This window comes from Theobroma cacao, chromosome 2 (assembly GCF_053813885.1).
Source record: "Theobroma cacao isolate CCN51 chromosome 2, ASM5381388v1, whole genome shotgun sequence".
Classification (NCBI taxonomy): Eukaryota; Viridiplantae; Streptophyta; class Magnoliopsida; order Malvales; family Malvaceae; genus Theobroma; species Theobroma cacao.
The window spans coordinates 8,930,806-8,953,033 of record NC_142640.1 but is presented as its reverse complement, the minus strand read 5'-3'; the positions used below and the strand labels follow the sequence as shown (position 1 = coordinate 8,953,033).

The 22,228-nt window shown below is 34.4% G+C and overlaps 3 protein-coding genes across 3 annotated transcripts; all 3 read left to right on the top strand.

Moving 5' to 3' along the window:
* Window positions 1–680: 680 nt before the first annotated feature.
* On the top strand, window positions 681–4,382 carry LOC18608518 (4-hydroxybenzoate polyprenyltransferase, mitochondrial-like). The gene is made up of 9 exons (XM_007043260.3): window positions 681–1,503; window positions 1,609–1,744; window positions 1,886–2,007; window positions 2,271–2,340; window positions 2,425–2,574; window positions 3,198–3,333; window positions 3,422–3,518; window positions 3,752–3,823; window positions 4,074–4,382. The coding sequence occupies exons 1-8, from the start codon at window positions 1,067–1,069 to the stop codon at window positions 3,819–3,821; spliced, it is 1,218 nt and encodes a 405-aa protein (XP_007043322.2). The 5' UTR covers window positions 681–1,066; the 3' UTR covers window positions 3,822–3,823; window positions 4,074–4,382.
* A 1,689-nt stretch (window positions 4,383–6,071) lies between these two features.
* LOC18608517 (putative metal-nicotianamine transporter YSL7) lies at window positions 6,072–9,407 on the top strand. Its single transcript, XM_007043259.3, has 6 exons — window positions 6,072–6,536; window positions 6,797–6,960; window positions 7,142–7,239; window positions 7,424–7,558; window positions 7,711–7,900; window positions 8,036–9,407. The coding sequence occupies exons 1-6, from the start codon at window positions 6,155–6,157 to the stop codon at window positions 9,149–9,151; spliced, it is 2,085 nt and encodes a 694-aa protein (XP_007043321.3). The 5' UTR covers window positions 6,072–6,154; the 3' UTR covers window positions 9,152–9,407.
* Window positions 9,408–18,785: 9,378 nt separating this feature from the next.
* On the top strand, window positions 18,786–22,126 carry EIF4A-III (eukaryotic initiation factor 4A-III). Its single transcript, XM_007043255.3, has 7 exons — window positions 18,786–19,225; window positions 19,563–19,884; window positions 20,240–20,347; window positions 20,436–20,555; window positions 20,706–20,873; window positions 21,267–21,353; window positions 21,815–22,126. Exons 1-7 carry the CDS (start codon window positions 18,924–18,926, stop codon window positions 21,926–21,928), a joined length of 1,221 nt encoding a protein of 406 aa, XP_007043317.3. The 5' UTR covers window positions 18,786–18,923; the 3' UTR covers window positions 21,929–22,126.
* Window positions 22,127–22,228: the final 102 nt, after the last annotated feature.

Below are 22,228 nucleotides of genomic sequence, written 5' to 3'. Positions count from 1 at the left end.
TATGCAGGTGCTGGTCCATGTCAAAAAATAGAATCCCTCCAAAATGTTTGGGGCATATTCAAGCCAATATTTTCTATCATTGGGTATAGTTGTTGAGCATAAATATGTGGTTTTTTTTTCTTATTTGAAGTAGAATATGTGGTGCTTTATTCCATTTTAAGAAGCAAGATATACAATAAAAAGAAAATGTAAAATATACTCATCAAAAATGCATCAAATAGGTCGACTACCATCCTGCTTGCAGTCAAGTGGCCGTCGCTTTGTGGGGGGAGAAAATGTAAGACCGTGTTAAAGCGAAGGCTAAATTTTGTATATATATATATATATTTGAGGGTAAAAGTAAGAAATATAAAAATTTGTAAAAAGAATAAAGTAAATTTTACTTAAATTTATTGTGATTTACACTTTTTGTACATAGCAATGTAGTTTTGTTTTTCCTAATTAATACCATCTAGTAAATTGCTCAATAAATTTACAATAATATCATTAAATATAAATAAGTAGATTAATTTTGAATTGTATATTTTTTTGATAATTTTACTGATAAAAGTAATAAATTAATTTACATAAAAACAAAAATTATTCACGAAAATATTAATTAAAACAATATCTACTATATGTTAATAGAAAAAAAAAACCAAAAAAACAGACTAAAAACGAGGTGAAGGTTAATCAAAATAAAATGATAATTTCATATGCGGGGCGGGAGACATTCACCAGACACCTCTGACCAGCAAAGAAAAACCCACGCTCCGCTCCGCTCCGCCACGCCCGTCTTTAAGAAAACTGTTTCATTCAGGGCAGATCGCTATGGAATCCATCGGGTGAATAGGAATTGTTCATCCCTACCCTCGGACAACATAATTCCTCGTCAATTACTTTTCATTTCTTGAGCTGTGCGGATGCTTAGCAAATGACAGACATTCTTGGAAGGTCGATCTCCAGTCCGGTATTTGTACTTAATAATGAGAGACACGGCACCGTTTAGGCTGCCCGGCTGCGTACCTCAAACGGTGAAGCCCTCTATCCAAAACCCAAAACCTAAGTACGAGTGAAGACTGAAAAGATGGCGTCATTTCGGCTCAGTCGCGCCTCACGCAGCCTCCTCAGACCCTCTCCCTCTTCTTCAGTCTCTATCCTCTCCTCATTGCCGTCGTCCTCAACCACGATTACGAATCCCCATTTTAGCAACCATTTCACTCGATTTTCTCCTTTGTTTCCCAATTATGAAAATTCTCGTGATCATTTCAGAATCTCCAAGGAAAATCTGTCATTCCTCTCAAATTTCAGTCCAGGAATTGCTTGGATATCGACTTCTTCAGGAGTCGCGGACCGCTCGAGCAAAGGTGATCAGCAGCATAGTAGTAGTGGCAATAACAAGAATGTTGTGGAGGTTCCTTCGTGGATAGACGTTTATTTGCCGAGAGGAATTCAGCCTTACGCTAAGCTTGCCCGCCTCGACAAGCCCATTGGAACATGGTTGCTCGCTTGGCCTTGTATGTGGTAAGACTTCCCATTCTTCTTTTAATTTAGTTGTGCTCTGATTGGTTTTAGAATTTGTTTGAAATTTTGTTGCTTGAGCATGGAACTCTTTTTTCGTTTTTGAAGGTCAATTACATTAGCAGCAACACCTGGGCATCTTCCTGATTTTAAGATGATGGCTCTATTTGGTTGCGGGGCTTTGCTTTTGAGGGGTGCTGGTTGTACCATCAATGACCTCCTTGATCGGGATATTGATACTATGGTAACTTTAATCGTTTCTTCACCCTTTTTACTCGCAATTTCACCTTTTTTTTGCGGGATTGTAATCTTAATTTCTGCTTATTAGTTCTTGGCATGTGCCAGCTCTCACAAGTGTAATTATATGGGAGCATTTTGCACGCAGGTAGAGCGTACAAAGCTAAGACCAGTTGCAAGTGGTCTTTTGACACCATTCCAAGGGATTTGTTTTCTTGGGTTTCAACTGCTTTTGGGTCTTGGAATTCTCCTTCAACTTAATAATTATAGGTTAGAGTTCATTCTCCTGCCCTTGTTTCAGTTATCTTCTAAATTATTTGCTTAAATGAAAACTTTACCAAACACCTTTCATGATTTTAAGTGGGATTTTCCATTCTATTAGTATTTGCTTAACCATAGGAGTTCTATTTTATATTGTCTGAATTTCTCTCGTCTTTTCTCCATCTCCTTTGCAAGTTTGGTGAGATCAATAGACATGGTTGGCACAAGACTTGTGATTCATATAACTGATATTGCTTAACTATTTCTTACAGCCGTGTTTTGGGGGCTTCATCCTTGTTGCTAGTCTTCTCTTATCCTCTCATGAAGAGGTTTACATTTTGGGTAATGATGTTTGCATATTTCTTTTTGCTTTCATATGCTCAGTATTGTATATTTCTTTACCTTTGATGCATCTCGTTGAGTCAGCCCCAAGCCTATCTAGGTTTGACTTTCAACTGGGGAGCCTTATTAGGTTGGTCTGCTGTTAAAGGGAGTCTAGATCCAGCCATTGTGTTTCCACTCTACTTTTCTGGAGTATTCTGGACTCTTGTGTATGATACAATATATGCACATCAGGTACTACTTTATCTCTTGAAAGCCATAAGTTCTTCATGCTTTTCTTTACAGCTTTCAGTGGAATAAGTCCTAGCTTGAAATGGCCTGTTATTCTTAAGTTTGGGGAGCTAGTATGGTTCTGTATGTTCAATTTTTATTTTTTTTATAAACTAGACTTTACTAATTTTTCACATCTTAACTCTGGTTGGGATTTGGAGGGGTGACAGGTTTGCAATGACAATTGAGACAGGTCTGTTTGAGATAAAAACAGTTTTATGGGTGACAATAGTTGATTTATGGGGCTGACAATGGCGTTTTTATAAATTCTAACTTTTTATATATAAAAAATTTATGGTTACTAGTAGATCACCATATTTATAAGTTTGTAAGACCACAAAGATAGAAAAAAAAAAAAGAGAAAAACTTATTTGTTAATAAAATCAACCCTGTTTACATTGCTTTTGTTCTGTATTCTTTTCCTTCCACTCCAAAATAAAAAAAAAAAATCTTCTGTGAGATACATTATCTATATAGGTTAAAGATTTTTGTATTCCAAGATCTGTTGGGAGTATGAAAAGTAGGATTTGCTGGCAGAAAGGTTCAAGGATAGCTGCTTTCTTTGACAATGATAACTATTCATTCAGGATAAAGAGGATGATATGAAAGTTGGTGTTAAATCTACAGCCTTGAGGTTTGGGGATTCAACTAAGGAGTGGATTGCTGGGTTTGGAATTGCATGCATAAGTAGTCTTGCTCTCAGTGGATTCAATGCTGATATAGGTATTTGCTTGCCTTGTATTTAGTTTTTGTGCGGTTTGCTTATGGTAACCTTTAGTTTTGCTAAGTTTTCTAAATCACTTTTGAGCAGGGTGGCCATATTATGCCTTTCTGGCAGCTGCATCTGGACATTTAGCTTGGCAGATACGGACTGTTAATCTCACATGTCGTGCTGATTGCAATAGAAAGTGCGTAATAAGTTTCAAAAGTCTTTGGCCTGTCAAATTTAATATAATTTGCCTGCAGTAATTTGGATTGGAATAGACGAAAGTTACAGATCATACACAAGGATCTTAAACCTTTTATAATACTTGCTAGTGGAGAATCTGGAGATCTGATTTGGACTAAGTGTTCATTTTTCGTTTGTACTCAGCTTGTGGTTTGCTGTTCTCTCTCATTTCTTGTTTTCTCTTGTTTACAGGTTTGTGTCTAACAAGTGGTTTGGTGCCCTTGTTTTCAGTGGGATTTTATTTGGAAGAGTCTTCTCTTAAAGGTATACTTAAGATTTTAAACAAATGCTTGACAGCTAAGCACCCCTAAATGGAGTAATATAAGCGATAATAATTGTAGAAATAATTGTGCTTGTATTCTTTTTATGATCACCAGTTAATTCTATGATGTTATACATAAGGCTTGATACTAATTGGTAAAAACCTTGTTACCTTGAAGCTGGTATTTATATGTGGTTTCAAATATGTATGTTGAATCTCATTTTTTTTTTTTTTTTTTTTTTTCTGAACCAGGAACTGGGTGCTTTGAAACCACAGGACAATTTTTGAAAATGGTTGGAACCTTTAGATAAATTTGAAGAAAGCAGACAGAATTGGAGAATAAATTCTGCTAATTTCAGCGGGAAAGGGAAAGACAGTAATGAATCCTGTTGAACGTCACTTGTTAAGTTCATTTTGCTTTCATCTTCTTTACATTTTCCGTTTCTGTTTAAATTTGGTATTTTAAAGAAGAAAAGAGAGAGAGAGTGTGTTATTTGGCAGAAAACGACTGACGTTGTTGTAACATCCATTTGTGGAGTATAAAGTCATTGTTGTAACAAACATTTTGCAATTCCTTGTGAGCATTACTAGCATATGTATAGTCATTCTCAGAGCTCATCACCAATTCAAACTTATTATGTAGTCCCAATTCTTCAAACAAAAAAAAAAAAAAAAGAAAAAAGAAGGTTATATACATATAGTCAAATTATGTGTAAATTTGTCAATCTTGTAAATATAGAAGCACATCGGAGGCCTACTTCACTGGAAAATCAACAACTAACTACAACTATAACAACGACGTGCCCGGTGTAACAAAGAGCAATGCACAGACACCGCGATTACAGCCAGAAAGAAATTAAATTACAAGGAGACCTCCGTACAAAATCACTCTTTCCTATTCCTGCTTCAAAATTCCAAGACCAAGTTTTATACCTGTTGTATTTTTTAGACCGGTTTTTTCGTTATAAAATGAATTTGTAAGAAAATTTTTATGTAAGGTATACACATTTGCGGACCAAATATACTAACTAGGGATTAAAGATATTCTTGTTCACTCAATTGTGCAAATGCTTACCCATAGAGAAGAAAGAGTTACTTTAGTCCGAGTTTACCTCTATTTTAATATTTCTCATGAGAGGTTCACGAACTCACATATTCAATATTAAAAATATACATGTTAAGTGTAAGAAAGTTTTTATTTATAAATTCTAAACTCATCACATTTTTTATTAATATAAAATTTATAACACAAACACTTTAACGGAATTGATATTATATTCACGTCTATTCTGTTATTTATATTTAAAAATTTATTTATTTAATTTTTTTTTTAACCAAAACGTTAATTTAGAATCTGTGAATTTTTTCCGACCCACGTTACATATACGCAATTTCCATGTACGGCAATGAAGATTACGAGGCCAGCTATTTTCTATAAGAACGTCTTTTGAGTATTTGGAAATTACATCGAATGCCACCTCATTTTGTCACACACAAAAAAAGTCTTTGGAAAATCAAATTACCTTACTTCTCCTTTTTTGCTTTTTAAATATTTAATTTTTTACTTTAAATATACTATTAGTATATGGAAGTTTTATCAGTGCTGTTGAGAACATTAGAGAAAAATGCTGATAACTTTTGGCTCAAGGCTCTACCCTACCTGTCTTACAAACAAATATTTAAAATTACCGAGTATTTAATTTTATTTTTTAAATTTATTTATTAATAAAATGATAACATTTTTTCATCAAAAAAATGGTAACATTTAATTCATTGATAATATATAAAATTTCTACATTAATAGTGTATAAAATATAAATACATAATTAATTTATGATAAAACGTTGATTGCATTTAAATTTGTTCTTGGTTTATTCAGGAGAAAAATTAATTTTGAATTTTGTATTGAAATATTAGATGGAGTGGAAATGTAGCTACGCAGAGAACAACTGTGAGCAGAGCAAATGAATATGGGGAGAGAGAATTTCGTGGACTACCTAGGAATGCATGGACCTAAGACGGAAATTAATTAGGTGGGCGTCAAAACTTATTAAATTGAGATCCCTTTAAGATTCTTTGCCGATTGGTCAAACCTTAAAATGGCTGGGTATTAATATGCCACCCTGTAACTGTTGCACTGCCAACTCCCTCAGCCTTTGGATCAGTGTACATATATAGTCACGCGTAGCTGGATTTCAGTAATTCCGTTTCGTAGCAGGATACAAATTTAAACCTGGGATCTCCTGGGACTCTTACTTCTCGAAACCAAAAGGAGAGAGCAAAGCGTTTGTATTCAACCTTTTGCCTGGGAGTGATAGGGGGAAAGACTCCATATGGAGAGATCCGGAGAACGAGGAGAAGAGTGGGAGACAGCCTCTCATGAGACAGCCGAAGCTTTCCAAACCGATCAAGTTTTCGTCGAGGATGCTTTCAGGAACACGCAAGTGCCCTCATGGACGAACCAAATAACGCTGAGGGCTGTGGTAACTAGCCTTCTGTTGAGCCTGGTCTTCAACTTCATTGTTTGCAAGCTCAACCTCACCACCGGTGTGATACCGTCCCTCAACGTTGCCGCTGGTTTGTTGGGTTTCGCAATTGTTAAGGCATGGACGACGACTCTTGCAAAGGTTGGATTCTTGAAGCAGCCTTTCACCAGGCAAGAGAATACTGTCATCCAAACATGTGTGGTCGCCTCCTCTGGAATTGCCTTCAGCAGTACGTCTTTAAACTTAGATGGCTTTGTTTTCTTGTCCTTGAGTTTGATCTGATCTTCTTTTTGTTCACAATTTTTTGTCTATATATATATATATATATATGCTGTATATGATCTGCACATCATGGGTTAAAAGTTAAAATCAATCCCCGTCGTAAAGGCTTTGATATATACTCAACGCAGCAATGGATCTTTATATTATATCTGTTAATAATATCCCTTTTTTGTTTTTCTTTTTTAATAATTGTGGGTGAATCATTAGGTGGCACTGCAAGTTACTTGTTGGGAATGAGTCCTCTTGTAGCTGGTCAAGGAGACAGTGGAAATACGCCTGAGAATGTGAAGAAACTATCCATTGGTTGGATGATGGGATTTCTCTTTGTCGTCAGCTTTGTTGGCTTGTTCTCTATTGTGCCCCTCAGAAAGGTTAAGAAGCAAATGCTGACTAGTATTTCTTTACTTTTTTTATTTAATTCATAGAAGCTTTGCTTCCATTATAGTACTAGTATAATGTATATATATATATATATATATATATTCTCCACATTCAAATTCAAGAAGATTAAAGTCAAAGCTTTATTAATACTTGGAACCAAACTGTTCCCAGATAATGATCCTGAAATACAAGCTAACATACCCCAGCGGGACGGCAACTGCATACCTTATCAATAGTTTCCACACGCCCAAAGGTGCCAAGTTAGCTAAGTAAGTATATTTGGTCATACCATTCCAAATTTACCCTTTTATGTACCAATCCTTCTTAACACTAAGCACAAATTGTTTCTCTCTTTATCATATGATTTTAAAATTTTGTATTTTATTTCATATTTGTCTGCCTAAAACTTATTTCCTCACTGATTATGTCTTTGATTATTAATGACGTTTGTAGGAAACAAGTTGTGTATCTCTTCAAAAGCTTTGTGTTCAGCTTCCTTTTCGCCTTTTTCCAATGGTTTTACACTGCTGTTGATGGCTGCGGATTCTCTAACTTCCCTACTTTCGGTCTCCAAGCATTCAACAAGAGGTATGGCTTGAACATAACAAATGATGGTGTCTAATTTGCAAAAAATGAGACTAAAAAAAATTAGCAAAGATGGAATTTGTAATTGGTCTTTAATTTGATGACTATATTTTGACTGACGAGGTTGATTACATGATAATTTCGTTGTCTTATAGGTTCTATTTTGATTTCTCATCAACCTATGTTGGCGTTGGGATGATTTGCCCTTATATGGTGAATGTATCTTTGCTTATTGGGGCCATAATCTCATGGGGAATTATGTGGCCAATGATTGAGAGCAAGAAAGGCATCTGGTATAGTGCTAATCTAAGTCCAAGCAGTCTCCATGGCATCCAAGGATACAGGGTATTAGCTTATCTTATCCAGTTACCAACACAATTTTCCTCTATCCTCCTTGTTGTGTAAATTACTTTGCGGTGATCCAAGTCTTAGTTGTTCGACTAGGATCTTAAATTGTCAAACTTTGGTTTGTCTTGACAGGTTTTTATTGCTATTGCTATGATGCTTGGGGATGGGCTTTACCATGTTCTCTTCATGCTAATCAAAACCATACACAGCCTTATAGCCAAAAACTTCAGCAAGGACTCGTCTGTTGTTACCCCTGATGTTACAGATCAGGCTGCCCAGACTGCAAATTATGATGAACGCAGGCGAACTGAATACTTCTTAAAAGATCAGATCCCAAACAAGGTAGCTATGGGAGGCTACATTGTCCTGGCGGTCATATCCATCATTGCAGTTCCCTTCATCTTCCATCAACTAAAATGGTATCACATTCTTGTTGCTTATGCCATTGCCCCTGTCTTGGCCTTCTGCAATGCCTATGGTTGTGGTCTCACGGATTGGTCTCTTGCCTCCAACTATGGGAAATTGGCCATCATCATATTCAGTTCATGGGTTGGCCTTGAACATGGTGGTGTCATTGCTGGGCTTGCATCTTGTGGTGTGATGATGAGCATTGTTTCCACAGCATCTGATCTCATGCAAGACTTCAAGACAGGATATCTTACTCTTTCATCTCCTCGCTCTATGTTCTTCAGCCAAGTACTTGGGACGGCAATGGGTTGTTTCCTGACACCATTGGTCTTTTGGTTCTTCTACAACGCTTACCCAATTGGTGACCCCAATGGCACCTATCCAGCACCCTACGGTCTCTTATATCGTGGAATTGCCCTTCTTGGTGTCGACGGTATCTCTTCCCTTCCCAAGAATTGTCTGAATCTTGTTATCGGATTCTTCCTTGCTGGCATTTTTATAAACTTGCTTCAAGAGTTTTTGAAGCGTTATGAGACCAGGTTGGGGATTTATAGGTTTATTCCTAGTCCAATGTGCATGGCCATCCCGTTCTACCTCGGTGGTTACTTTGCAATAGACATGTGCATCGGGAGTTTGATTCTCTTCTTGTGGGAGAGGAAGAACAGGCAGAGGGCCACCGACTTTGCACCTGCTATAGCATCCGGCCTCATCTGTGGCGATTCTTTGTGGAGTGTCCCAGCTGCTATTCTAGCTCTTCTTAATGTCAACCCTCCTATTTGCATGAAGTTTCTCTCTGCAAGTGTCAATGCCAAGGTCGATAAGTTCTTGGATGGAAGCTAGGCAGTGAAGTTCAGATTCCCCTGTTTCTTTTGTATTGGGTCATGTACATATGCTGCAGCTGCGTTCTTTCAGGATTTTCTATTATAAGGTTTGCAGAAGGACTAAAATCATGTCTTAGAAACTTGGACTTTGTGGTTGTAGGCATGTAATGTGTGCCTTGGAGTTTGACAGTTTGATGTTATCTTACTTCTCAGTTGCCATTATTGTATACAGCGTATCCTCTGTGTCCTGCCTTCATTATTGTATACAGTATGTCCTGTCGCTTATTTTCTAATTGAAGCTTTAATTCACACGCTTAAATATCAATGTGACAATGCATTTGCGTAATCTCTCTAATTTTTCTTCAAGGTGAGATATCATGATATGTCTTTTTAGTTGTTACACTTGGAGAAGAAAGAAGGGTTATATGTAACAAGTTACGATCAAGCCTTTATACATGCCCTATGGCTCTACTCATTCATATGAAATATTACTAGCATTTGGATTCAATTGCATTGTTGTTTCATTGACGAGGGAATTAATATGTTTGTCAAATCTTCTCCAAGACAAAAGAGCCTTAACAGTTTACATGCTTTGGTGGGAAAATGCACACCATTCTTCTCTGCCACCACGTCGCCTTCTTTTCTCCGGTGAATGTCTATATGCCTGGCGTCCCGTTGAGAGTAATTGCTGTTATTCCACGTTTCGATGCCATTTAAGAGGGCAGATTATTTCAAAATTTACAATCATCTATGCAGGTTGATTAGATTAACGTCAGCAAGCGGTGCCATATCAGCGTCACGTCAGTTTTGTGAAAAGTAATTTCGGAAGAAAAATATTAGAGAGACTAAATCGAAATAATATCTAAAATTAAGAGATTAAATTATTGTAATTTTGAATAAAAGGACTAAAATTAAGAAAATACATAAGTATAGAGACTGTTAAGGTATTTTGACCAATATGAGAATTCCAATGTCAAATTTAAGTATCTACATTGCTTCAATCTATTCTCATTTTTGGCAGTTGGCCTAACCATCCCATCTTCTTTTTCTCATCAAAGTTACATTGCATGACTTTTTTGAATTACAACAATTACTAGAAATAGAACTAAACAAGATCAATACTAGTATCAACTAATAATCAACTAGCTGATTCAGAATTTTTGCTTAATAGAGGATGGCGAGAAACATGAAGTTAATATATTCCTCCATTTTATGTCCAAAAAAGGTTACTGAACAAAATCTTTTAAAAGACTACATATTCTAAATCACTTTCTAGAATATTTTAAAATTCTGAATTTGAAAGTCTTTATTGACCATCTATAATAGATTTTGATTAGACATAATACTTAAAAAATTCTTAAATTATTTAAGAAAATTAAAATAAATCTTTATTATTTTATTACATTCAATCAAGCTCTTATACCTTTAGTTTGAGCTAAGTCCTTGTACTTTTTTTTGAACCAAATAAATCATTATAATTAATTATTGATTAGTTAAAATGTCACTTATCATTCTACGTCGTGTGACGCTAACACGACATATTGATATATCATAATTAATAATGATATAACATGATGACATATCATAATCGATAATGACATGATCATGTGGTAATTTTTACCTTTTACATCAAAAACATGTTAGTGTCATGTGGATATAAAATGATAAGTGATATTTTTACTAATAGTAATTTGCCAACCATTAGTTATAAGAGCTTATTTGATTCAAAATAAAAATACAGAAGATTTACTTAAATTTTCTTAAATAGTCTCAAAGTTTTTTCAAGTATTATGCCTTTTGATTATTATTTTTTGAAGAAAAAATTGTGGCCATCAACTATTTTATATTCGTTATTAGTTATGTGAATAAAAATATTTTGACTTAAACTTTAACCAAATATTTTTTTATTTAAGAAAAGGAAAAGATTATGTGAAGTACTTACAGTATTTCTCATCACATTTTCACTTTTTTAATATATATATATATATATTGTTGAAATCTATAGTTGAAAAAATGAAGAACACATGAAGAAATAACAAAAACTCAATAGTTTACAACAAAAAGAATTAAGAAAGAGTTTTAAATGTGAAAACCGTTTGAGGCACATTATGAAAGGCACTGACTCCCAAGATACAACGAACCATTCAAGATACAACGGCACAAATAGTAATTGATGACGTCTTACTCTCAAGATACAACGAACCACTCAAAGATCTTTTAATGTGCACTCAAATAGAAATTTAGTGAACTTGTAAATCTCTCAAATTGTCTTGAAGGAATTTTAAAATGTAGTAGAATAGAGTTTTTGAAAACACAAAATGTTTAGATTGAACTTTTGAGAAAAAAAGGGATTAGAAGAATTTTTTAAGTCAAGATATAGGAGATGAAATGTTCTTTTCAACAATAAGGGAATGAGTATTTATAAATAGTAAAATATCACCAACGTGTCTCTTCATTATACAGACACATCTATTCATGAAGTGAACAAATGTGTGCTTCTAATTATCAAAGAGATATGCCTTTCTACAATCAAGAGTCATACCTTTTTATAGACACATTAAATATTGAATCACCAAAATAAACTAAAAAGCTAACAATCCTCCACAGGATTTGAAATTCAAGAAATACAAAAACAATCTTTTACAACGTATTCAAAGAAGGTGTCTTGTGGACTTGAACCTTACTTAGTATGAGAAAATCCATTCGAAAGAACCATAATGAACTTGTGTCTTGAACTACAATCTTCTAGCTCATGCTTCAATTCATCACACACATCGTATGGGATTTTTATTTAGTTCTAAACATGGTCGTGCTTTAATGGCCTTGAGCTCGTATCTTGCTTCTTGAGTGCTCTGGAGAAAAACCCAATCTCATAGGTTACGGCCTCGCAACCACAATCAAATAGGTAAGTTCTCCAAGGACATGTATAACAGAAGCATACCCTGCATAATTTGCTACGAACTCATTCAGAGCATGTGCTCTTCCTAATCGTTACATTAAGTACCATAAAATATGGTAAGACTATAAAACTTTTAAAAGATGGTACTTCTTTAATCACTAAACAACTTGTTTTTACCGCGTTGAACCTTCATCTTGGGATCTCCAATCAAAAATGTTGGTCACCACTGCTAGCAATTTTTAATTAATGGGCTCAAGTCTCATCCCTCTTGAATATTCAATGACTTGTTTTCTAACCAGTCCTTTTGTTAATAGATCCGCAATATTCTTTGAAGAAAGAATGTAGTCCAACGTGATTACTCCATTTTTAATTAGACTCATAATTATTTTCTACCTCAAATCTAGATGTCTCTTTGACTCATTTGAGTTCTTTTGTTTACATTTCACAATAGCTGCTTGATTATCACAATGAAAGCAGATCGTGGAAATTGGTTTTTTAATAATTAGAATATCCATTAATAAATGTTTAAGTCATTCCGCTTATTGTGCCATCGTATCTATGGCTATCATCTCGAATTCCATAGAGGATCGAGAAATATATGTTTCTTAGAGGATTTCCATGCAATAGCAACTCCACTTAATGTGAAAACATATCTTATGGTAGCTTTAGTTCATTTGAATCAAAGATCAATTTTCATCATTGTAGCCTTTGAGCACAGCGGGATAACCCGAATAATGTATTCCCAATAATATGGTACCCTTCAGAAATCCTAGTATTCTTTTTAATGTTGTCTAATGATTTATATCAGGATTACTAGTATATTTACTTAACCTTATCACTATTTGTGCTATATTAGGTCTCGTAGCATTCGAGAAATACATGAGTGTAACAATAATTTGAGACAACAATTGAGAAACAGGCTCTCTAACATATTTCTTTGTTTTACATTCGGATCATAAGGCGTACTCACGGTTTACAATCATATTTATTGAATTTTTTCAATATTTTCTTGATATAATGTGATTGTGTAATTATAATACTCATAGGACTTTGTAAAATCTTTACTCTCAAAATAACATTTGTCTCTCCTTAATCTTACATGTCAAAGTTATTCGACAAAAAATATTTAGTCTCCTTAATAATACTCATATGGCTACCAAAGATGAGAATATCATCTACATACAAACATAATATGACACACCCAAGGTTAGTAACTTTAATATAAACATATTTATCAAAGCCATTTATTGAAAATCCATTTGACAAGATGACTTAAATAAATTTTTCATGCCATTACTTTGGGGCTTACTTTAATCTATATAAGGATTTAATTAGTTTACAAATCTTATGCTCCTGACTTGGTATGACAAATCTATTTGGTTGTTCCATATATATTTTTTTTTCTAATTCGTCATTTAGAAAGGCAGTTTTAACGTCCATTTGATGAATCTCCAACTTATATATGGATGCCAAAGCTATAAGTATTCGGATTGTTGTCATTTTTGCTATTAGAAAACAAGTATCAAAATAGTCAAACCCTTTCTTTTAAGAATAACCTTTTGCAACTAATTTTGCCTTGAATTTTTCTAGAGACTCATTTGATCGAAGTTTTTTTTTAAATATCCACTAGACTATGACCCGTGCGTTGCACACGAGTCTCTTTCTATCTGTTTTTTTCTTTCTCTTTCTAGCTTTCTTTTTCTTTCTTTTTTTTCTTTTTTCCTATGCCCTCCACGTGGCTAGAGAAGGAATCTATGTTATAGATTTATAGCGAATAGGTTTAGGCAATTCTAGGAAAACTTCATTTTTATTTTTTTATTAAAGATTCCATTTCAGCATTTATGGCATCTTTTCAAAATTGTTTTTAAAGTCAGAATACAAGAGATGAAAAGTGTTTTTCAACAATGAGGGGATGGATATTTAGAGACAATAAAATATCATCAACGTGTCTCTTCATTATACAGACACATCTATTCATGGAGTGAACAAATATATCATTTTAATTATCCAAGAGATATGCCTTTTTACAATCAAATGTCATACCTCTTCATAAACCTATTAAATTTTGAATCATCAAAATAAAATAAAGGGCCAACATATATATATATATATGTGTGTGTGTGTGTGTGCGCGTTGTACATTTTTATTGAGCTACAATTGTAAATAAGTGATTGATATAGGAGCAATTAAACTTTCAAAATTTTTATTTTTTACTCAATGATTTTGAATAACATTTGATTTTATGAGATAGAAAATCTTTCATTGGACGACGTCCACACATAGTTGAAACAATATAAGCGTCACACCTCACCACAATTTTATGCTTAAGTCAAAATGATGAACAAATAGACTTTAAGCCGTAAAACTCAGCCTAAAATTATAATAGAAGAAATAATCACTGTGAAGTGTGATGAGATTTAAGTAGAGATTTTAAATGAATATTATATACATAAATAAATAATAAGGAAAATAATTGGAAAATTAAGCTTTATTTAGCTCAGATATGAGAAGACAAAAGAAAGTGGTGAATAGGGCCTGAAACGGTGGCTCAGAAGCAGAAAGTGAGGCGTTAAAAGACTGAGGTGAAGACTGAAAGGCCACATGGTCATAGATGATATGTATCATGCATGAGCTGAGACTGTGAAAGGAATCACCAGCGCACAATACGGCGCATAGCCCGGAAGTAGAAGATGAGATCGGGAAGCGGTTCGTCGTGACCCATCGGTGACCAATGACACCCAAAACAACACTACAGTCAAAACAAAACAAACAATATAAGGAAAAATGAAAAAAGCAGAAGCTAACTGGCTAAGCTCAGCAGTACTACTGAGCCCCCACCACCACGTCACCCCAGCCAATTGTCGCAGCAACCACCCTAGTTGGCCCATCGCCCCCCACTCCATGCAGTCCCATTTTCCCCGACACGTGTCGAGATACCACTCGCCAGCCGCACGTGCGGGGTAACCGCACTCCAAAAGGAATCACTTTCAGTTGATCAGAGTCCGTGCCCACTCCCCTTTTATCTTTTCTGTTGTTTGTTGCCTTTTCTTCTTCTCTCTCTCTCCCTGCCATTAATCTTTGTTGCTTGCTTTCTTTCCCCTACAGCAGAAGAGATCGTGTGAAAATGTTTTCGTATATTCTTTCTTTTTTTTTTTTTAAGGAACAATAATTGTTATATACTTTTGATTTCTTCTTCACAGTCTTTCATCTAAATTTATGTATAAAAGAGTAGTGGTAGAGAAGATCCAGCCAGGAGGAGAGAAAAGAAAAATGAAGGAAGAAAGAGAGTTGGAGAGTGTGCGTATGTACTTCAGTGAAGAAAAGGGGTTCGTTACATGCTTTTCCACGGCTTTCTTGAACTTGGTACTCTGACTTGTCTTCTCTCCTCGTTCTTTCTCCAATGATTTGATTTGATAAAATGTGTTGGTGGTAAAAAAGAGGACATCAAATTCTTAGTATGAAGCTCAAGAAAGCCGTGGGAAAACATGAACGGATTTTGTTTTACAAGGTTCTTTAGTTGTGGGCTTATGGGCTTTGTCCACGATTTTGTTCATGAGGTAAGCTGATCCACGAGTAATTCATTACTCTACCCTTGCTTCAAATGCAAAACTCTCATCTTTTTTTTCTTCCTGTAATGTCAAAAGCTTTCATTTTTTATTTCTTTCGTGACATTTTAGGCTAACAACTTAAGTTTTCTTGGTGGGAAAGCCCCTGGCTCGTGACAAATTCTGAATTCAGACACTCTTATCTTTAAGATATACAAAAAGTGATAGTATATTTTCGTACATGGTTTTATATATATTTATTCAAAATTTATGCGCAAAGTTTCCTTGTCATCAATCATCATAGAAAAAAACATAGAAAATTAAGGTCAAGTGTGATGGTTTCATTTTCATGAGATGTGGTGGCTGGTAAAGCAAATTCCAGATCTATTTAAGCTTTAGGCAAATTATATACGGTTTTCTTTCTTTCTTTCTTTCTTTCTTGCAGACAAGACTGAGAGCTAGGTTTGATGATTTTCTTCTTGGTATTTGACTATTTGGGCAATTGCAAATATATAGGGTATGTAAAATGTTCCGTGGGGATTCAACAAAAGATATATAAGCTGAAATATTATTGTTATGAGGAGAATTAAGCTCAACCTTCTATGAATTCGCTTCCGTTAATTTTACTGGGCTATACATATATTATATGCATTACATTTGTTTCTATTCTCCTAAAAAGTTTTACTACAGCATGATTTTAACTTTGCTCCAAATCATCCAATGACTGAATCTGGGAAAGAGTTTCGACCAGTTTCTTTGCCCCAAAATATTACACCAGCATTGTTAATTCAAAAGTTAAAAATCTGCCACGTACTAAGTTATGTCGTTTCTTATAGTTTTGGCAGGACAAACTGGCAAAAGGAGTGAAGGAGTGGAGTGAAAATACACAATGGGGGACCCCTTTTGTGAATTGTCCACGATGAAAGGCCGAACTGTCTGTCAGATTTTGCAGAAGACGGGAGGGGATGACCGGCAAATATGTTTGATGTGATATGTTGATTTTCACCTTCTCCGTTTTCTACCAACCAAAAAGACACTGAAAGCAGACAACCAAAATTCCCTTTTTTCTTTTTTTTTTTTTACTGTAGGAAGTGTTTAATTATTCTTATGTGGCCTTCCCTTCAACCTTACCTCGTCTATATTACACTATTATTTGAATTCTGCAAAAACAGAAGAAATCGGAAAATGGCAGCAATGACTCCATGCAATTTTTTATTTTCATATTAATTTTATCATGTGTTTTTTATTTTATAATTTTAATATCATTTATCATATGTGTGTCTTTAAAAAGGTTTGATTTTTTTTATGATATTGGAATTTTAGATATACTATAAATCTTGGAGATTTAAATATAAATGTGCATAGAGTTTAATTTTTGTGTATTTACAAATATTAGACAAAACTATTATATATGTGCGTTGCAGTTTATTATGAATTTTATATTAAATAGCTAAAACTTAATTATAACATTAACAACAAAAGAAGAAAACCATACAATTAGCACCTGGTAATGAAACAATGAAATAAGTACTGCAATTTAACATCCTGATCGGGTTTGTTTCACTTATAATATAATAGTTATATTCAATGATAAAACTTATAGGTATAGGATTCATGTAGGTTCCACGTAATTTTATGTGAATCTTCATACAATTTATAATTAAGATTAAACAGTTATTATAAAATTAGCAATGAAAATAATTTTTGGTGAAACGAAAACAAACGTAACCACACTCTATTAGCAATTTAAATATACCACATAGTAATATTGTAAGTTTACTACACGTGGCATAGACTCATTGGAGTAACTTAACGAGATATCATCTTTATGTCTCATCTAATCTCGTCTCCCAACTTAAGATTGCGTTTGATACGTTACTACGAATGTGATTGCTGAAAATATTATTTTGTACTGTTTGGTATAATAAGGGAAAATGATGATTGTAAAAAATGTGATTGCTTAGAGCATTATTTTATAGTGTTTGGTTTGTAACTATTTTATTAAAAAAATAATGTAAATTGATAAAATTACATTTATGTATAAAAAACATATAAATCAAATAAAGTTATAATTTTTAATATAAATTTTAACTTTTTAACTTTAAGTAATTAAAATAATAAATAATAATATTAAAAAATAACATAATATTTTTATATTAATTATTTAAATATAAAAAATATAAAAAATTAATAAATATTTATTTTTACCTTAAACTTATAAAAATTAAAAACAAAAAAATTATCCAAAAAAATTTGATTGATAAATAAAAAATTCTATCGATAGATCACATAATCTATTGATAAATTATATTATCTATCGATAGATAGATATCTACTATTAAAAATTTGAGTATAATCTATTGATAGATGCATTATTTTAAACGTTGTTGATGTTTTCTTTTTATCAAATAATAGCACCCAAATACATTTTCCTCTCAAATCCTTTTAATTTTTTAATAAATTTTCTTTATTTTAAACCATTTAAATGTTTTTTTCTTAATTTTTGATATCAACTGTATAAAATTTTTTCAAAACACTTGTAAATTCTTAAAAATTAAATTAGGGTTTCGTAAAACTTAAAATTTCAATCTCTCTAATTTTTAAATTTTGTGATGAAATGTGACCCAAATATGTTAGTGATGGGCTACCCTTCCTACGGGCAGTGAGAAGAAAGAGAAGAAGGCAAGACGAGAAGAATGAGAAAAAGCCAGAAGGTAAGAAGGAAGAAAGTGATGAAGAAGGTACGAAGGAGAGAAAGGGTCTCGAAGGTTAAGTCGGGAACAAAAATTTTTTTGCTTCCTATTTGCCAAGGAAAAGTAACTTTTTCTTGACATTCCCTTCTCTCATTACAATGACACGACTGAGAAATTATCTTTTCATCTCCAAAATATTAACAAAATACTATAATGTAATTCTCTACATTTTAATCACAAAAAATGTCCCTCACTTCCCATCTATCAAACGTCTTATAAAATTCTTAAAAATAGGGACTCTTTTCAAACGAAATCCAGAAGTTACCGGTTAAAACTGGGAAATCATCCACCGCCTCCGCAACTACTAGATCTCTAATAGGCGCCAATTAAAACTAGCAAAGAGAAGTAAACCCGATCCACACATCCACGTGGCTTTATGTGAATGGTTAAAAGAAAGTTATATTGTGAGCGAGCCTACATTTTGTATTCTAAACATATAAAACCCTAGCAATGGCATCGTAATCTTTCACCTCACATTTCTAATAATCTTTTCTTTTTCTTGGAGCCCGCCCTTTTATTGTACCCTTGTTTTGCCAGCCCTTTTCGTTTTCCCTCTTTGAGCGAGAGCTTAGTCACAGCCAAAGAAACCGAGGGATGGCAGCGGCGGCGACAACGAGCCGAGCGGCTCGGAGGATGGGAGCCGAGGATGACAAGCTAGTTTTCGAGACGACGGAAGGAATCGAGCCGATACTCAGTTTCGATCAGATGGGGCTAAAAGACGATCTCCTCCGTGGAATCTACAATTACGGCTTTGAAAAGCCATCGGCAATCCAGCAGAGAGCCGTGATGCCAATAATCAACGGCCGCGATGTGATTGCTCAAGCTCAGTCTGGTACCGGCAAAACTTCCATGATTGCTCTCACCGTTTGCCAAGTGGTCGACACCGCTAGCAGAGAGTATGTTTTAGTATTAATTTTTAACCTATAAAAAAACCTTAAAATGCGTCATTTTCTGTTGATTCGAATGTGTTTTGGTGTCGATTTGTGCATCTTTTGTCAAAGCCCTAATTCTGGGATACTTGATAGCTAAAGCCCTAAATTTGACATTACTCCTATGAGAAATGTAGTAAAAATAATATTGAGATGGTAAATTAGGTTAGCTCCTTGAGGTTTCAACTCTCGTGATGGATTTTGCTTATTTTTTTAGGGTTAATCGGGAGTTGATATATCCATTTTGAAGCATGAGTTGTCGTTGTATTTGCAATTTTTATGGTGTTGACTGGTGCTATTTCAGGGTTCAAGCATTGATCTTGTCGCCGACAAGGGAACTGGCATCTCAAACGGAGAAAGTGATACGGACAATTGGTGATTTTATGAATATACAAGCACACGCATGTATTGGGGGCAAAAGTGTGGGCGAAGATATAAGAAAGCTAGAAAACGGAGTTCATGTAGTGTCAGGAACTCCTGGTAGAGTTTGTGATATGATCAAGAGGAGAACCCTGCGTACGAGGGCTATTAAACTATTGATTCTTGATGAATCTGATGAGATGTTGAGCCGAGGGTTCAAAGATCAAATTTATGATGTTTACAGACATCTTCCACCAGAGCTTCAGGTTCCTTTCTTACTATCTTGCCTTGTTGTTCTAGTTTGTCTTATTCGTTGCTGTTAGCCGCTATTTCTATCTTTTCAAAAACCTAAACATGGGAAAGTCTTAAAACATTTGTAAAGTTCTTAGCTATAAGTTTGTGTTGCTTACTTTTCGCTTGGTTTTAATATTCATGAATGAGAAGCACTAAATTTGAGTAGTTTTTGTAATGTTGTGATTTGTCTTGCTGCTGTTATCTGGCAACATTCTTGAATCTTGCATCTTTAGAATGGCCACAAGGCTTTGTTTTCTCTATCTTTCTCCTTATCCAATTTTGTTTACGCTCTTGAGGTTGATTCTAGAAATTAATGAATTCTTGTAGGTTTGTTTGATATCTGCTACCCTCCCTCATGAAATCTTGGAAATAACAAGCAAGTTTATGACAGATCCTATAAGGATCCTCGTGAAGCGTGATGAGTTGACTCTGGAGGTAACCAGATGCTAGTACACTAATGACATTTCCCCAACTTCTAATTTGGGATTTGATGCCAACTTTTTTCTGTTTTTTGTAATTACAGGGAATTAAGCAATTTTTTGTTGCAGTTGAAAGAGAGGAGTGGAAGTTTGATACGCTATGTGATCTTTATGATACACTGACAATCACCCAAGCTGTTATTTTCTGCAATACAAAACGAAAGGTCTCTTCTGGAGTCTCATAGGCATTCATTTGCTTTTCAACATAGGAACATAAACCCCTTTACCTATGTTCCTAAATATATCTTTTATACAAGCTTTTGGAATTTTTTTCTGTGATCTTGAGGCTTATTGTATTTTTGCTTTTGGAATAGGTTGATTGGCTTACTGAGAAGATGCGTAGCAATAACTTTACGGTATCATCAATGCATGGGGATATGCCTCAGAAGGAAAGAGATGCAATTATGGATGAGTTTCGAGAAGGTGCTACCCGTGTTCTTATCACAACAGATGTTTGGGCCAGGGGGCTTGATGTTCAACAGGCAAGTCTTTTAGTGGCGAGGAGGGCAGGGTGGTGTTTCATGCCCCTTGCTTAAGTATTTTTGCTTAGTTTTTTGTTTTCTAGCTGAGTTGATGTTTAAAGCTATTTTAGGCAAAGAAATATAGCCTGATGCAACTATAATAGTTGTGTCTTATTATGTATAATAGTGGTGGTGGAACCTCAGGGCATGGGTCTGCTTCCTGTGTGGTGCATGCACAAATTGCCTTGGGGTTATGTTGACTTAACAAATGCATATCAGTTGTGTTTTTTTTTTTTTTAACATGCTTGCTTAATCCAAGGGAATAAAGGTGGGAAAAGAAAAGAGTTAATTTTCTATCGCTTAGAAGGCCTTTTTTTTATCATTCATATTACTAAATTTACTTTCTTGTTTCAGGTGTCCCTGGTGATCAATTATGACCTTCCAAACAATCGAGAGCTTTACATCCATAGGATTGGTCGTTCTGGTCGTTTTGGACGAAAGGTATTTCTTTGACTGTAAATTTATTATGTGATGAAACTGTTTCTAACTCACTCTTCCTTTTTTTTTTTTTATCTATTGCATGTGATTTCCAAAAAATTTTAAGATCCCATTCCCACCCTCAATTGAGGATAGATACTGTATGTTGAATTTAAGATATAATTCATATTATGCCCCAGATGATGTTTCATGTTCACAAGAAACTATTTTGTATATTCTTGATTCATCTTTGGTTTCTGTTGTTTGCATAAATGGCCACTTTCTGGGGTGTTTTGGGTCAAATACTCTATGCATGTTTTGACATTATGAAAATACCTTATTTTGGTTTAATCTTATAAAAGGATTTTAAGAAATGCATATTACCTATGTTGTCTGTCATACTTTCTTTATTTCTATATATGTGTGTGTACACGTGATTCAATTATTCATCATTTTTTTTATTTGATTCAATGGATGCTGTGCAGGGTGTTGCTATTAATTTTGTAAAAAGTGACGACATCAAGATTCTTAGAGATATAGAGCAGTATTACAGTACGCAGATCGATGAAATGCCAATGAATGTTGCGGATCTGATATAAGAATGCTTTCTAAGTGCTTGGATCGAATGATATGGTTTGAGTAGGATTTATGCCCCTTGTGTAATTGAATTCTCTGTGTAGTTGCATTATCTATCCTGTGTGATTGGGTTGTACACTGCGTGGAGGTGCTTTGGTGACAAGAAACACATTGTAGTTTAGGCATCAACTATCAAAAAGATTGTGATTTCTTTGCTTTTACCCTGTTGAATGCGTTTGGATTTGCTCAAGTTTTGGAGTCAGTCTGTCTCATGTCGCTTCTCTTCACGCTTTTTGGAGTCTGTTCATGTTGACTTTCGCATC

What these genes read in the sequence shown, in the direction of transcription:
- EIF4A-III (XM_007043255.3), top strand. Translation starts at nt 18,924, where the DNA reads ATGGCAGCGGCGGCGACAACGAGCCGAGCGGCTCGGAGGATGGGAGCC. An exon ending in GTCGACACCGCTAGCAGAGA is followed by an intron (nt 19,226 to 19,562) that starts GTATGTTTTAGT and finishes GTGCTATTTCAG; the next exon opens with GGTTCAAGCATTGATCTTGT. An exon ending in ATCTTCCACCAGAGCTTCAG is followed by an intron (nt 19,885 to 20,239) that starts GTTCCTTTCTTA and finishes GAATTCTTGTAG; the next exon opens with GTTTGTTTGATATCTGCTAC.
- LOC18608517 (XM_007043259.3), top strand. Translation starts at nt 6,155, where the DNA reads ATGGAGAGATCCGGAGAACGAGGAGAAGAGTGGGAGACAGCCTCTCAT. An exon ending in CTCTGGAATTGCCTTCAGCA is followed by an intron (nt 6,537 to 6,796) that starts GTACGTCTTTAA and finishes GTGAATCATTAG; the next exon opens with GTGGCACTGCAAGTTACTTG. An exon ending in CTCCAAGCATTCAACAAGAG is followed by an intron (nt 7,559 to 7,710) that starts GTATGGCTTGAA and finishes GTTGTCTTATAG; the next exon opens with GTTCTATTTTGATTTCTCAT.
- LOC18608518 (XM_007043260.3), top strand. Translation starts at nt 1,067, where the DNA reads ATGGCGTCATTTCGGCTCAGTCGCGCCTCACGCAGCCTCCTCAGACCC. An exon ending in CTCGCTTGGCCTTGTATGTG is followed by an intron (nt 1,504 to 1,608) that starts GTAAGACTTCCC and finishes TCGTTTTTGAAG; the next exon opens with GTCAATTACATTAGCAGCAA. An exon ending in TGAAGAGGTTTACATTTTGG is followed by an intron (nt 2,341 to 2,424) that starts GTAATGATGTTT and finishes TCGTTGAGTCAG; the next exon opens with CCCCAAGCCTATCTAGGTTT.